At 30.7% G+C, this 16,519-nt stretch overlaps 1 protein-coding gene across 1 annotated transcript in view; it reads right to left on the bottom strand.

Annotated features, from left to right (window-relative positions):
• The window catches only part of LOC113386513, a 41,135-nt gene that overhangs the window by 10,295 nt on the left and 14,321 nt on the right, over positions 1 to 16,519 (bottom strand). The window contains exons 12-26 of the mRNA XM_026624293.1: positions 15,270 to 15,389; positions 14,760 to 14,944; positions 13,609 to 13,728; positions 11,940 to 12,102; positions 11,669 to 11,873; positions 9,787 to 9,974; positions 8,189 to 8,431; positions 6,404 to 6,681; positions 6,186 to 6,335; positions 3,023 to 3,222; positions 2,820 to 2,950; positions 655 to 807; positions 513 to 591; positions 283 to 451; positions 64 to 220 (exon numbers count right to left, since the gene is read on the bottom strand). Of these exons, the coding sequence (XP_026480078.1) occupies positions 64 to 220; positions 283 to 451; positions 513 to 591; positions 655 to 807; positions 2,820 to 2,950; positions 3,023 to 3,222; positions 6,186 to 6,335; positions 6,404 to 6,681; positions 8,189 to 8,431; positions 9,787 to 9,974; positions 11,669 to 11,873; positions 11,940 to 12,102; positions 13,609 to 13,728; positions 14,760 to 14,944; positions 15,270 to 15,389 (2,541 nt within the window). The remainder of the gene's footprint in view (positions 1 to 63; positions 221 to 282; positions 452 to 512; positions 592 to 654; positions 808 to 2,819; positions 2,951 to 3,022; positions 3,223 to 6,185; positions 6,336 to 6,403; positions 6,682 to 8,188; positions 8,432 to 9,786; positions 9,975 to 11,668; positions 11,874 to 11,939; positions 12,103 to 13,608; positions 13,729 to 14,759; positions 14,945 to 15,269; positions 15,390 to 16,519) is intronic.

Genomic DNA, 16,519 nt, shown 5'->3' with positions numbered 1-16,519 from the left:
GCGTCAGCTATCTCTTGACAACTGACATGGCAATTAACGTGTTAAAAATAATTTAAAATTTACTTCCTCTTCTTGGACATCCATATTGGACAAAGCCAGGTAACATTGTGGAACTTTGAGGACGACATCAAATGTTGCCTTAAGGGAAGGTTCGTCGAAACAGGGAAAGGCTTCTCGGGCTGCATTTGGCTCGAAGTGGCTTATGATACTTGTGTCGTTTCTAAAAAATAAATATATAAATAGAATAAGGTGCAAATGGTGTTTTCATTGTTTTCTATTTACCCTTTGGGTGTGATGGTGGTGCTTTTAAATATCCCTTTGACAGTATCTGTGAAGTCTTTGGTGTATTCCAATTTCAAACAGGCTCCTCCTTCACGAATGCAATTTTTAAATAATATTGTAGCACGTTCTTCTTCTTCACTGTAGCAAATGTCTTCTGTAGACTCACAACCTTCATAAAAATATTAAATTTAGTAAATTTTGGAATTAGAATTTATTCAAATTTCCCATACCTTCTGAATGGTTCAAAGTTGCATTTTTGATGACCGGTCCGAGACAATTTAGAACTACACGACTTGTTTTTTCTTTTATCTACAAATCAAACAAATTATAATTTTAAATATCTATTTTTAGTTACCTAGTTTTAGTAGTTACCTGTAAATTTATGGATGTTTTTCCTTTAAAACTGTTTGCACAGGGATCTATTTCAAATTCGCAGAGATAATGCTCTGGAACAATATTTGTTGGAAGTCGTTCGAATGTTGAAGACATTTTGGTGTTGATTTTTTTTAAATCAATACATTTTAACTAAAATAAACACAATTTAAGAATTATAGCAAGTACATAAAACATAAAAAAAAAATTAAAATTGAATCAATACACTCCTTTTCTATCGTCATTCTGTAAAAAACTTTTTATTGGATGTTGTTTGAAATACCACATTTTGAAAATTTTGATGACTTTTGACATATTCTTTTAGAACAACATTTTTACATACAATAACTAGAACAAGAAAAATGATTTTAAGTCATGCCAATAAACTTTTTTCAATTTCCATTAATGTAAATAATTTTATCAGTACATGTAATTTATTTACATTTACATTAAAGTGTATCAAATACTTTTCATTTGATATTTTAGCATTTTTAATCACTAAGTCTTGTAGTTTTTAAAACTACTCAAATAAAAATGGTACTTACCTTTTTCGATTTTTTTTTGTATTTTTATAGTATTATTATTTAATATAAAATCTTTATCAAATCATTTTTGTAAATTTAGATACACTAAAAATTTTGAAAAAAATGTCAATTTTGCAATAATAATTCTAATGTCAAATTGACATTTAATATTAGTTACTAGATATTTATAAAATATTATTGGCGTATTTTTAAAATGTCTAAATACTTATTTTCATAAATATTTTTATTGGGTTTTTCTTGTATAGCGAAGGAAATAAATTTATGCATTTTAGACTTGGTCTTTTGTCTGGGTATGTCGGACTTAATTCCGCCTGGGTATAATACCGAAGAAAATGCTTTTGGCCATGTCACACTAGGTCTTTTGTTTGGGTATGTCGGACTCAATACCGGGCATAATACCGAAAGAAATGCATTTATGCATCTCAGAAATATCAGAATTAATACCACCTGGGTATAATACCGACTAAAACCTCCGCCCAGACAAAAGACCTAGTCTGAGATGCATAAATGCATTTCCTTCGATACTATGACCGGTATTGAGTCCGACATACCCAAACAAAAGACCTAGTGTGAGAATGCCCAAAAGCGTTTTTTTCGATATTATACCCAGGCGGAATTGAGTCCGACATACCCAGACAAAAGACCTAGTCTGGAACTCATAAATTTTTTGTATACCTTCGCTATTCAAGAAAAACCAACACGTCTTCCCATCAATAAAAATCCTGATGAGTCTAAAGAAGTTTTACTTCAAAATTTTTTGATTGTACTGTTTATCGCTTGTTGGGTATCGTTTAAAAAGTCTCGATGAGTAGAAAACTATATTCACAAAAAAATTATATTGTAAAAAAACGTTATATACATAACCGTATTTTATTGAAAAAAATCTACAAATTTTAAAATTTACTGTTTTTTTTTAATAATTGAGATGTAAAACGTTTGTATGTGATTTGTGTCCACAAAATGTACACTTTTCACGAATTTGTAGAAGCGGAGCCTAAAGAAGTTTTACTTCAAAATTTTTGATGGCTACTTTTATGGCATGTGTGGTATCGTTTGAAAGGTCTCAACGAGTAGAAAATAATTTTCGCAAAAAAAATATATTGTGATAAAACCGTTATAAGTGATTTGTGTCCTCAAAATGTAAATTTTTTTCGCATTTGTAGTAGAGAAGTCTAAAGTAGTTTTACTTCAAAATTTTTTGATTTATATTATTTATGGCATGCATGGTATCGTTTGAAATAGCATGCATGGTATCGACGAGTAGAAAACGAATTTTTACAAAAAAATATTATATTGTAATAAAAACGATATAAAAAATTGTATCCACATATACATATACACTCATACATACATACTTAGAAAGCTCAGAAACTTTTGAAACATGAAGATATTCAAAAACTTTCGATTTTCGATGTTTTTGTGAACTTAGCTTAAAAGAAGTCATAAATATTTTCATAACTTAAAAAAAGCATAAATTGTTTTAACTAATTAACTTGTTTAATTAATCAGCAATCTTTATATTTTTAAATTCTGTGTAATATAATTCATATTCATCAATCAGTTCTTATTTTTCAAAAAACTCAATTCCTGACAGGTCTGCTTCAAAGCCTTGGCCCTTGCCCTAATCCCTTCGACTGCTGCAGCAATTGCAGTTGCTGCTTCTGGCATCGGATTTTCCTTAAAATGACACTCGATCTCATTCGCCTTGGATTCGCAGGCGAATTTATCAATCAGCATTTTCACCACAAAACCTGATAAAGGACAATCGAGATGAGACACAAAAATTTTAAAGGTAAGTCAAAAAATAATTATTTTTTTCTCACCTGTTCGGACTTTCGATTTGTACATTTTGGCAATTTGCTGCTGGTTGTCTTTCACAAATTTCCAACATAAGGTTCGTCCTCGAGACGTGTCGCAAATATGTGGCAGAAGGTGCTCGAATTCGTCCTCACGACTTAGGCCGTAGTCTAGTACTTTTTGGATTACTTCGTCGTTTTGGGCAAAACTCATTGCGTTCAGAATTCTATAAAAAAAACATAAAAACAAGTTGTAAATAGCACTTTGCCTTAAGGCAAGTCGCATAAACTCTTCCCGCCGATACGTACAAATGCTCGAAATACTTATGAAATACTCTTTGAATGAACTTATAGTAAACGAGCTTAAAGAAGTTTTACTTCAAAAATTTTTGATGGTTACTTTTATGGCATGTGGGGTATCATTTGAAAGGTCTTTTTGAATAGAATCCGAATACTAAAAGTAACTATGTGATTTGTTAACAAAATATACACTTTTCACGAATTTGTAGTAGGCGAGTCTAAAGAAGTTTTACTTCAAAAATTTTTGATGTTACTTTTACGCATGCGGGGTCTCATTTGAAAGGTCTTTTTGGATAGAATCCGAATACTAACAAAAGTGATTTGTTAACAAAATATACACTTTTTACGAATTTGTAGCAGACGAGCCTAAAGAAGTTTTACTTCAAAAAATGCATTCAGGATTCTATAGAAAAACATAAAAACAAGTTGTGAGTAGCATCTTTTCGCAAGACATTGACTATATACCCACAATAAACAATTTTTAGACTACGAGCTTAAAGAAGTTTTACTTCAAAAATTAAAATTGTGTCACTTTGGCATGTTGGGTATCGTTTGAAAGGTCTTTTTGAATAGAATCCGAATACTAAAAGTAACTATGAGATTTGTTCACAAAATATACACTTTTCACGAATTTGTAGCAGACGAGCTTAAAGAAGTTTTACTTCAAAAAATGCATTCAGGATTTTTAAGAAAAACGTAAAAACAAGTTGTGAGTAGCATTTTGCCCCAAGACATTGACCCGATACCCAACATAATCAATTTTTAGATTACGAGCTTAAAGAAGTTTTACATCAAAAAATTAAAATTGTGTTACTTTGGCATGTTTGATATCGTTTGAAAGCTCTTTTTGAATAGAAACCGAATGCTAAAAGTAACTATGTGATACGTTCGCAAAATATACATTTTTTCGAATTTATAGTAGATGAGTCTAAAAAAGTTTTACTTCAAATTTTTTTGATTGTATTTTTTGTAGCTTGTTGGGTATCGTTTGAAAGGTCTTTTTAAATAGAATCCGAATACTAAAAGTAACTATGTGATTTGTTCACAAAATATACACTTTTTACGAATTTGTAGTAAATGAGCTTAAGAAGTTTTATTTCAAAATATTAAAATTGAATTACTTTGGCATGTTGGGTATCGTTTGAAAGGTCTTTTTGAATAGAATCCGAATACTAAAAGTAACTATGTTATTTGTTAACAAAATATACACTTTTCACGAATTTGTAGTAGACCAGTCTAAAGAAGTTTTACTTCAAAATATTAAAATTGGGTTTTTTGGCACGTTGGGTATCGTTTGATAGGTCCTTTTGTATAGAATCCGTAAACTAAAAGTAACTATGTGATTTTTTAACAAAATATACACTTTTTACGAATTTGTAGTAGACGAGTCTAAAAAAGTTTTACTTCAATAATTCTTGATGGTTACTTTTATGGCATGTGGGGTATCGTTTAAAAGGTCTCGACAACTAGAATACGATTTTAATTTTAAAAATGATTATACTGGGACAAAAACGTTTATACATCATCATAATCTATTGTAAAAATATTGAAATTTTAAAATTTTATTAAATTACATGAAATTTCATCAAAAGTTCGAAGATTTTTATTTAATAATTGAGGTGTAAAACTGTTTTTGCACTTTTGTATACAAATTACACCCTTTTTACAAATATGTAGAAAATGAGCCTAAAGAAGTTTTACTTCAAAAATTTTTGAGGGCTATTTTTATGGCATGTGGGGTATTATTTAAAAGGTCTCGACGAGTAAAAAACGATTTTCACACAAAAAATAATAATATTGTAATAAAAACGTTATATACATAACCGTATTTTATTGCAAAAATATTAGAGTGTTAAAATTTATTGATTTTTTCGTAATAATTTAGATGTAATACTTTTTTATATGCTTTTATACACATAATGTAGACTTTTTACGAATTCAAAACAGATGAGTCTAAAGAAGTTTTACTTCAAAAATTGCTGATAGTATCTTTTATGGCATGTGGGGTATCATTTGAAAGGTTTTTTTTAATAGAATCCGAATATCAAAAAAGTTTTCAAATTTAGCAATAATTCTGAAAAAAACATTAATTTTACAGTATAAATAATTTTTGTCTTCATTTTACTAATATAAGTCGTATCATAATACTTGATCATTTACAAAAATAAATTATATAACAATTGTAAAAACAAGTTTGATTGTGTATTACGTGCAAATTACTGTTTTAGATTTACCTTGAGGCAAAGTTGCACTTTTAGAATAATGAAAATACAGAAATTCAAGAGGAATTCAATAACATTACCAACAAATACTAAATTCGTCATCTACTCTTCGAGCCCTTTCAAATATATCACATGCAAATTACTGTTCGAGATTTGCCTTGAGGCAAGTTGCACTTTAAGTTACTAAAAAACTGCAGAAAATCATGACAATTCAATAAAATTAAAAACAAATACTAAATTCGTATTCTGCTCTTCGAGCCCTTTCAAATGATATGTCACATGCAAATTAGTGTTCGAGATTTGCCTTCAGGCAAGTTGCACTTTGGGTTGATATGAATTTTCTAGAGAATTGTAGTATACTATAATGAAAAACTGCTAACTCTTCGAGACCTTTCAAATGATACGTCACATGAAAATTAGTGTTCGAGATTTGCCTTGGGGCAAGTTGCACTTTTGCTTAATACGAAACCAAAGAGAATTATTTTAAATAACTAATTAAAATTGACAACAAATACTAAACTCGCATTCTACTCTTAGAGCCCTTTCAAATGATACGTCACATGCAAATTTGTGTTCGAGATTTGCCTTGAGGCAAGTTGCACGTTGAAGTAGTACCAGACGTTTTTTTAAAAACGAATAGAAGGATATAGTTCAAAAATAGTACTTACTTATGTTTGGTGAAGTTAGTCTTCATCTGATCCTTAATTTTGACGACTTGATCAAAAGTTGCACAATCTGCTGTTTTCATCACCCCTATCATCAAGGGATGCATTATATCAGGGCTGATTTTTTGGTCATCACGAATTGTTTGTTTAAATCTTAAAAAAAGTAAAACACCTAGTAAATAAATCTTATGTTTAAATTCCAATTATGTTTTATTTATTACCTGTTTTTTGCCTTCTCGATAGTTTCCTCGTCTTCAAATTCAACAAGACAAGTCAAAATCAAATCCCTCATTTTAGTTATGGAAAAGGGCTCACAACTTCTGTCGTCCCAGCTGACGTTTTTCTTGATTTCACAAAACATATTCAAGACAAATTGTTTGAACTCATTTTTTAAATCCGTGTTAGACACCAAACTGTGCATTTTTCTTAAAATGTTACCAATGGATTCCCAGACGAATGGTGAATCTTCGTTTTTGTAGTGGCATAGGAATTGGAAAAACTGAAAAAAAATTGATTGAAAATATTTCATAGAAATCAAAACAGAAAAGTCTTTAGAGTAGACTTTTTTCCCCATTTGCGAGTTAGTAGAGTTTTTTTTTACTGTTTACAAGTTCTAGATATAGTTTGCTTGTTAGTAGAGTCCCTTTTATCATTTTAAAGTTTGTAGAGTTCCTTTTGTAAGTAGAGTCTCTCATGTTTTTTTAATGTTCTAGATTTTTTTGTTAGTCAGTAGAGTTCCATTTTTAAAACTAAGTTTTAGATTGCGTTTGCTTGTCAGTAGAGTCCCTTTTTAAACGTCCAAGTTTAAGAGTCTCCTTTGTCTTAACACAGTTTTAGATTTCTTTTGCTTTTCAGTAGAGTCCTTTTTTAAATGACTAAGTTTTGTCAGTAGAGTCCCTTTTTGCCCTTTTAAAGTTCTAGATGTAGTTTGCTTGTTAGTAGAGTCCCTTTTGCCTTATGAAAGTTTTAGATTTAATTTGCTTATCAATAGAGTCCTTTCTTTAATTTACAAGATCTAAATTTCTTTTGCTTGTCAGTAGAGTCTCTTTTTTGTTATCAAAGTTTTACACCTAGTTTGCTTGTAAGTACAGTCTTTTTTCTCATTTTCAAGTGTTAAATTCGATTTGCTTGACAGTAGAGTCCTTTTTCGCATTTTCAAGTGCCATATTAAATTTGCTTGTCAGTAGAGTCCTTTTTATATTTCAAACTTCATTGAAAATCAATTTGCTTGTCAGTAGAGTCCTATTTTTCATTCCAAATGTTGTTGAAAGTCAATTTGTATGTCAGTAGAGCCTATTTGCTCTACTATTTTGCTCGTTTGCTCGTCAGTAGAGTCCCTTTTTCCATTCCAAAGTGTATTTAGATTTAGTTTGCTCGTTAGTAGAGTTCTTGTTAAATTTCTGGATTGATTAGTCCCTTTTTTTAATTTTTACCTCTAATTTTAGTTTGCTCGTCAGTAGAGTCATTTTTATTTGAATTGTAAATTTTATTTGCTCGTTAATAAAGTCTTTTTTGTTTGAATTTCAGAATCTATTTGCTCGTCAGTAGAGTTATTTTTATACTTAATATATCCATATTCAGTTTGATCGTCAGTAGAGTTTTTTTGGAACTTCTCAAATTTGATTCTTTTAGATTTTCTTTGATATTTAATTTCTCAGTCAGTAGAGTTACTTTTAAATTTTTCAGAATGTGATAATTTTCTCGATATTAGTAGTGCATTTTACATCTAATTTTAGTTTGCTCGTCAGTAGAGTCTCTTTTGTTTAAATTTTAAATTTATTTGCTCTACTGACTGGCAAATTAAATATCAAAGGAGCAAATTTGAGAAGTTGGAAAAGAACTATACTGACGATCTAACTGAATATGGATATATAAAGTTTGAAAAGGTCTTATATAAAGTTTGAGAAGGTGTAGCATAATGTATGGAAGTTGAAGCGTAACATGGCCTTGCCATAACATTTGTATGTTATGGCCCATGTATCTCTAATTACAAATCTATTCCTTACCGTTTCCATGGTCTTTCTACCAGAAGTCGCCATCGCATACATATCCTCCAACAAACCAATTCTGTCCAAAACTGGCAAGGACAAACTTTCTATTGATGGCCCAAATTTATCCATCATTTCTGGCGGGTACAGAACCCTATAATAATCCATGGTTCCTACATTTAATTTCACCCAATCGCATGGTGCCAAATCTTCAACAGTCATAGACGTCGATTGACATTCCATCAAAGTCCTGACGGTATACTAAAAATAAAACAAACATTATGTTGGTACTTGTTAACTTCCCGAAGGAGAAGTTTATGTTTTCATCAAAAAATCCGATTCGCTAATTTTATGTTTTCTCGACGTTTCAAGCCATTCTGAATCGAATGAGACCAACATTAGGAAAAGTATGTGTGTGTGTGTGTGTGAACAGATTTTTTGCCGTAAATCGACGTTTTCTAAAAACGTTGGACCAAATTCAAAATTTAAAAGTCATTCGATGTATCTCGATGAAGACTAGCGTTTCTGTGTGACGATCAGCCGAGACGTTTCTTTGTAAATCGCAGAAAAGTGAAAAAATTTTCGTCCACGTTTTAGCCCGCAATTCTGAATCGATTTTGAAAATTCAAAAACCGTTCGATAGATATTGGTTGGAAATCGTGCTGATTAGTTTTTGGTAGAGATCGGCCGGGCCGTTTTTTTGTAATAAATTTTTGTGATTATTTTTTTTTACCAAAGTCTTCTAGATCATACTAAAATATTACGCCCCTACGACAACTCGTTTAGCTTTAAAAATTCGTCAAAGTTTGCAAAAATTAGTATGGTCTTTTTGGCATTTGTCAAAATTAAACCTTTCATCGACGATTGCTCAAAAACGCCTGAACCGATTTCATAAATTTAAAAACCATTTGATGTACCTCAATGAGGACTATGGCTTGACACTTTTGTGCGACGATCGGCCGAGCCGTTTCTTTGAAATTTGGAAAAAAGTGTTAAACTTTTCGTCCACATTTAAGCTCAAGCTACCGAATCGATTTTAAAAAATCAAAAATTGTTTGAAACATATTAGTTGGGAATGATACTTATTAGTTTTAGTTGAAAATCTACCGAGCCGTTTTCTTGTAATTAACTGTTGAAAAAAAAATTTAAGCCGTTTTTTATGGAACTTTTCGGCGATATATATCATGGTCTTATAGAACTTACTGTAATATTACGGCCTTACGACAAGTATTATAATTTTAAAAATTCATCAAAGTTTGAGAAAATGAGTAATTTTTTTGACATTTGTTAATATTAAAATTAGACGATTTACTTGGTATGACGATAGAGTACTTGGTCTTAATGAACATACTAAACAATTAAAGTCCTACAAAAAACTGGTTCAATTATAAAAATTGTTGATTTTTGAAAATTTGCTTTTAGAAAATACTCCGAGTCAAAGTGTTCGTTCGTTTTCAATTATGTGTGATAAATCCACTCGGAATACTTCTAATCACTCATAAATGAATTTGTTTATTATTGATTAAGTTGATTATTTACACATATCGGGAAGTTCATGTAACTTGCCCCAAGGCTAAATACCAATACCAACTAGTTAGTTATCAATTACCACTTACCCCAGTTGGGCATTTGGACGTCATGACAGTTATAGGTATTGTCCATTGCATCGGAGGTACCTCCTGGCCAGTACTTTTGGTGAACACTTCTTGTTTTATATTAATGGTTCTTGTGGTTCCGCAATGCGTTTCTGATACTGTCAGCAAAGGGTAACCCGGTTGGTTTACCCAGGCGTTCATCATGCAACCTGAAAGAAAATTGATATAAGCAAGAAGCATTGGCAAATTGGATGCTTTCATATTACTTCCCGTAGGGTTGTTATAGTAATGGGCCGAAAATCGAAAATTAAAATTTTTGCATTTCTCGACGTTTTGAAGTTCTGAACATTTTGGCATACCTCAGATAAAATGGATGTGTGTGTGTGTGTGTTTTGTATGTCCGTATTTTTTCGTCCATGTTTTCGGGCGCACGAATCAACCGATTTGAATGAATTAAAAAACATTCGATTCCTATTGATAGGAAGATGTGCTGATTAGTTTTTGGCAAAGGCAGATCCAGCCGTTACGGAGATACGGAGCAAAGAGTGCAGAAAATACAAATCGAGTTTTTGAGAGAGAACGGAGTATCGGATTTGAATGATCTAAAAAACATTCGATTTGTAATAGTTGGGAGAAGAGGTGATTAGTTTTTGGCAAAGACAGGTCTCGCCATTTCGAAGATACAGAGCTAAATGTGCAAAAATGAGAGTTTTTGAGTGAACTACGCGTCCGATTTGGATAATCTGAAAAACTTTCTGCTTGTATTGACAAAACAATTGCTTTTGAGGATAAAAAATTAATACATTTTATTTATTTTCCATGCAAAAAAAAAAAAAATATTTTAATATAATAATCATAGAGGGTAATGTGCTTTACCCTTAGTGGTTCTCGTACTAATCAGAGGGTATACTGTTCTTAAATTTCTCACTCTTTTTAAAAAACTGATCAAACGTACTTTAAAAATTTGGTTGTTTTTTGTATTTTTTGTGAAAACAGTTTTGTGATTTTGTTGAAAATATTTTTTACGAGTATATTTAGTCCTCAGTTCATTTATTCAAATTATTCAGATTTTTCTTTTGTATACTGTGCATTTATATAAATCTTTATTTGGAATCAAACCCAGAAATGAATTTACGTGCTATATTTGGTGGCGCAGTCTATGTAAAGCGCAAACAATTAAAATTGAAGTAAATGCATAGATAAATAAGCATAAGTAATGAAGAAGTAAATGCGACTTTATTTTTATCTATATCAATATTTAGTTTACTCGTCAGTAGGGTTCTTTTTAGTGACTAGAACTTAAATCTTAAAAATATTAAATACATTTGCTCTAATCCGTGTAAAGCCAATAATTAGTTTGCTCACCAGTACAGTTCTTTTTCATGACTAAAATAATTGCTTTCGAAAAAAAAAATTGTTACATTTTTTTTTTGTAATTTTGGATTAAAAATTCAAAAAATTACCCAGGCAAGCACAGTCTAAGCGCCGCTCTCGTACAAATGTTTACGCGAGTGCGTTTAGACTGTTTATGTAATGTAAAAAATGTGAAAATGCCGTCAAGCTAAGCACAGTACAAGTGAAAATGTCGCACAGAATTATTTGCAAGTGCGTTTAGACTGTGACTAGACGGGAGCACTTTTTCAATTTTGTGCAAATTTGGCAACTATTTTTTTTTTTTGAAATTGAATTCGAAATGAAATGACGATTGTTAATGTTCTGGAGATAAATTGATTTATGATTTACATTTGATTTGCTCAGATTTAACAAGATAGCAAAAATAATGAAAGTCACAGTATTTGTAATAATGTATTTGAAAACGTGTAAAATTTCTCGAATATTTCATTACGGTATGGGAAGTTTCAGCAATTTGCCTTAAGGCATGATGCTATACACCACTAGTTACCTATTGGTTTTCCACTGGCTTCTTCCATAGACTTCCACAAATCTGCTGTTCCAGCACTTTGAAATTTATATTTTTGTATATAATTTTTTATTCCTTTAGAATAATCTTCTTCCTCCAAATAATTTCTTAACATTCGAATTATGGTAGCACCTTTGGAGTAACTGGAGGCGTTGAACATTGCTTGGGCATCAGAAGTTGAACCAACCTTGGGTAAAGGTTATATAACATTTTTTATTCTTTCTTTTTTTTATGTCAATTATTTTTTTCATACTTTTCGAACAATTGGTGCAGCCCCAGGCATCTCGTCTGCAGCCATGGCTGCATAAAAGTGCAGCAAAAATCCGTTCCAAGGATCTATTTCAGGAAGTATTCGATATTTTCCGAGAACGGAGTAGAATGAAGCAAAGCCTTCGTTAAGCCACAAATCACTCCACCTATAAAAAAATTGTAGAAAAATTATGTCATAATAAAATATTATAGGCCTGGGATAAGGGGTTGAATTATTTAAAAAATTATCAAAGTTTAGATATTTTTTAGAAAAATATGTCAGTATTCGGAATCTACTGAAAAAGACCTTTCAAATGATACCCCACACGACATATTTGAGGTAAAACGTTTTGACCTCTCATTTGATCCAACAGACCGTTTGTAAATTTATTAAATGCTTTGTAACTTTTAAACGCTAAATCTGATTTTGACAAAATATTCGGCAAGTTTGTACAAAATTTAAAAATGTATAAAATTGTCTAACATCATAATGCCATGCAGCAACTAGGTACTTCAAAATCATAATTAAAATAAAAAATCAAATCAAAATCGATTTCATATTTGAATTCAGTCCGTCGAGACCTTTCAAATGATACCCCACACGACGTATTTGAGGTAAAACGTTTTGACCCCTCATTTGGCCCATCAGACCGTTTGTAACTTTATAAAATGTCTTGTAACTTTTGAACGGCAAATCTGATTTTGATAAAATATTCGGCAAATTTGTACAAAATTAAATAATGTTTAATATTGTCTAACATCATGATGCCCTACAGCAACCAGGTACTTTAAAGTCATAACTAAAATGCAAAATCAATCAAAGTCGATTTCATATTTGAATTCAGTCCGTCGAGACCTTTCAAATGATACCCCACACGACATATTTAACGTAAAACGTTTTGACCCCTCATTTGATCCATCAGACCGTTTGTAAATTTATTAAATATCTTGTAACTTTTGAACGGTAAATCTGATTTTGATAAAATATTCGGCAAATTTGTACAAAATTAAATAATGTATAATACTGTCTAACATCATAATGCCATACAACTACTCATATACTTTAAAATCCTAATTTAAATAAAACATCTAAAGTCAGCTATATATTTGAATTCAGTTTGTCGAGCCCTTTCAAATGATACCCCACACGACATACCTAACGACACAACGTTTTGACCCCTTATGTGATCCATCAGAATGACTTAATACGTCGAAAAAACAAACAATTAGCAAATTGGATACCCACAAAAAATTTGAAGTAAAACTTCTTTAGACTCATCTGCTACTAATTTGTGAAAAGTGTATATTTTGTGGATACGAATCATTTAAACATTTTACATGTCAAATATTAGAAAAAAATCAATAAATTTTAACACTATAATATTTTTGCATACGTATATAACATTTTTATTACAATATAATAATTTTTTGGGGAAAATCGCATTCTACTCGTGGAGACCTTTCAAACGATACCCCACATGGCATAAAAATAGCCACCAAAAATTTTTGAAGTAAAACTTCTTTAAGCTCGTTTTCTATAAACTCACTAAATATTAAATGCCTGTATCGCAATTCTTATTGATTGAGTTGGTTATTTACACGTATCGGGGGAAGTTTATGCAACTTGCCTTGAGGCCAAATGCCACTTACAACTAGTTCTCTGTTTTATTTACCAATTCATGGTGACAAGATCTCCGAACCACAAATGTGCCAATTCGTGAATAACGGTTCCTGATATTGACGATTTCCAAACTGTTGGAGTTTCATTTTTGTTGAATATCATAGACATATCTCTGTAATGAAATATATATAAAGTGAATGCTATAGCATTCACATTTAGTGGGATGTAGAATGGCGTGAATGCTATAGCATCCAAATTTTGAGGACAATTACTTGGATTTACATTACGTTTTTGTAATTATCAAATTGTTAAGGAGGTGCCTAATTGATTATTTAAGTATTTTCGTATTAGTTACTAATTTGCTGCATACAATACAATTTGGCCAAGAAATTGCGAAAAATACAAAGGCAATACTTGACGTGGATGCTATAGCATTCATCTAGTATACATTATTAAAATGTGACATTCTGACTAATTACACTTTTATTGGGCACGAACGTGCAAGGTTACTTCTCAGTTGAAATGCATCATTTTCCATAGTCACTAATTTGACGTGGATGCTATAGCATTCATCTAGTATATATCGATTAAATATCATAATAGTATTTCTGTATTATCTTGGCTATTCTAGTAGTTACTAATTACCTTGGATCATTCAAATTGTGGGAATAGAAGCACAAAACTTGTCGTGGATGCTATAGCATTCATCTAATATATAACAATTAAAATACGATGATAGTATTTTCGTATTATCTTATCTTTTCCGTAATACTTGACGTGGATGCTGTGGCATTGATCTAAGTTTATAACGATTAAAATATGATAATAGTATTTTCGTATTATCTTATCTTTGCCCGAAGTCACTAATGCGCAAGCGGAAATAGAAGCTTAATCCTTGACGTGGATGCTATAGCATTCATCTAGTATATATCGATAAAATATGATAATAGAATTTTTGTATTATCTTATCTTTTCCCTTAGTCACTAACTATCTTGGGTATACAAATTACGGGAAATAGAAGCACAAAACTTGACGTGGATGCTATAGCATTCATCTATTATATAACGATTGAAATTTTATAATCTGACCTTTATTAAATCAAATTTTGGATATCACAAACATTTTAAAAATAAAATTACTGGAAATTTTGGTACCTTGCTGAAACTTTTACCAATTTTTTTTTATAAATTATAATTTTTTACCCAAATGAAATGTGTCCCCAATTCTCCATGGCACCACTCGCAAAATTTTTGGTAACCACCAAATCCAATTTTGGCAACGAATAAGGTTCGTCAAAAAGTTTCGAAAAAATATCTAAACCTTTTACTGCCACTTCAAGGCCGAATTGACCATATTTTTTCATCCCTGGGGGCGTATAGACCCTTACCTGCAAAAAAAATTGAGGAAATTTAAATGTTTTCAAATAGATTATTATGAATACTGTAATTTTTGTTATTCGTATTTTATAGACAAAATGTAAGAGCTTATGAATTGCACGACCATGTTTAAGTATGTTTACATAAATAAACAAAACTTGATAAAGCGAAGTTAGAATGTAAGGACCTTATCTCATATTTCTCAGAATTATATAAACTAAATTGCAAAGTTAAAATTATTTATTTCAAGTATATAAGTGAGCTTTAGAATTTTAGCTAGATTTAAAATTAAATTCCAAAAACCATTTTTGTATATATTTTTTTAATTATAATTACCTTAGTACCACTTTCTGTTTGACTTTCAATATACTCAAACTCTCCGACCGAAAATGCCAGTAAATAAGTTGACATTTTAGGGGTTGTGTTGAAACAAACAGTTTTGCAACCACATTTTACCTAAAACATATAATTTTTAAGTACTAAAACTAGTTGTAAGTGGCATTTTGCCTTGAGGAAAGTTGCATGGACGTTCTGATCAAAAAGAATCAAGATTCAGATATTCAATATACGCTTTTAACGAGTTTCTAGTAAACGAGCTTAAAGAAGTTTTACTTCAAAAATTTTTTATGGTTACTTTTATGGCATGTGGGTATCGTTTGAAAGGTCTCGACGAGTAGAATGCGATTTTTATGAAAAATGATTATGTTGTAATAAAAAGTTATATACATATTGCAAAAAATATTAGAATGTTAATTTTATTGTTTTTTTTTCTTAATAATTGAGGTATAAAACTGTTTTATGTTATTTGTGTCCACAAAATGTACACTTTTCACAATTTGTAGCATAGGAGTCTAAAGAAGTTTTACTTCAAAATTTTTGTTGGCACTTTCATGGCATGTGGGGTATCGTTTGAAAGGTCTCAATGAGTAGAATGCGATTTTTACAAAAAATGATTATATTGTAATAAAAGTTATAACATAATGCAAAATTTTAGAATATTAAAATTTATTGATTTTTTCTTAATAATTAAGGTTTAAAATTTGTTTATGCAATTTGTGTTCACAAATATACTCTTTTTACAAATTTGTAGTAGACGAGCTTAAAGAAGTTTTACTTCAAATTTTCTTGATGGTCACTTTTATGGCATGTGGGATATCATTTGAAAGGTCTCGACTAGTAGAAAACGATTTTTGATAAATTAGGTAATTATACTAAATCATTCTTTATAGTGTGCACGCGAAAATCTCTGTTTGGAAGTAATTTCTTTTATCAAGTTAGGTGTAAGTGGCATTTGGCCTTAAGGCAAGTCACCTCTTCTTCTCGGACATCCATATTAGACAAGGCCATCAAATTTTCAGGAACTTTCATAACAATGTCAAAAGTTGCCTTCAAGCCGGTTCATCAAAACAAGGAAAAGCTTCACGAGCCCTGTTGGGCTCAAAATGACTTATGACGTATGTTTTCGTCCTAAGGGAAAAATATTTAATAAAATAAAAAAACTGAATTCATGGTGCAGTAAATTAAACTATGTTACATGGCGTTTTCTCATATAAATGGTACTAAAAACTTGCAAAAGTTTCTGTGGT

This window comes from Ctenocephalides felis, unplaced genomic scaffold (assembly GCF_003426905.1).
Source record: "Ctenocephalides felis isolate EL2017-DRISC unplaced genomic scaffold, ASM342690v1 CF-g0.4_SCAFFOLD_03571, whole genome shotgun sequence".
Lineage (NCBI taxonomy): Eukaryota > Metazoa > Arthropoda > Insecta > Siphonaptera > Pulicidae > Ctenocephalides > Ctenocephalides felis.
This window is presented reverse-complemented; position numbering and strand designations above follow the sequence as displayed.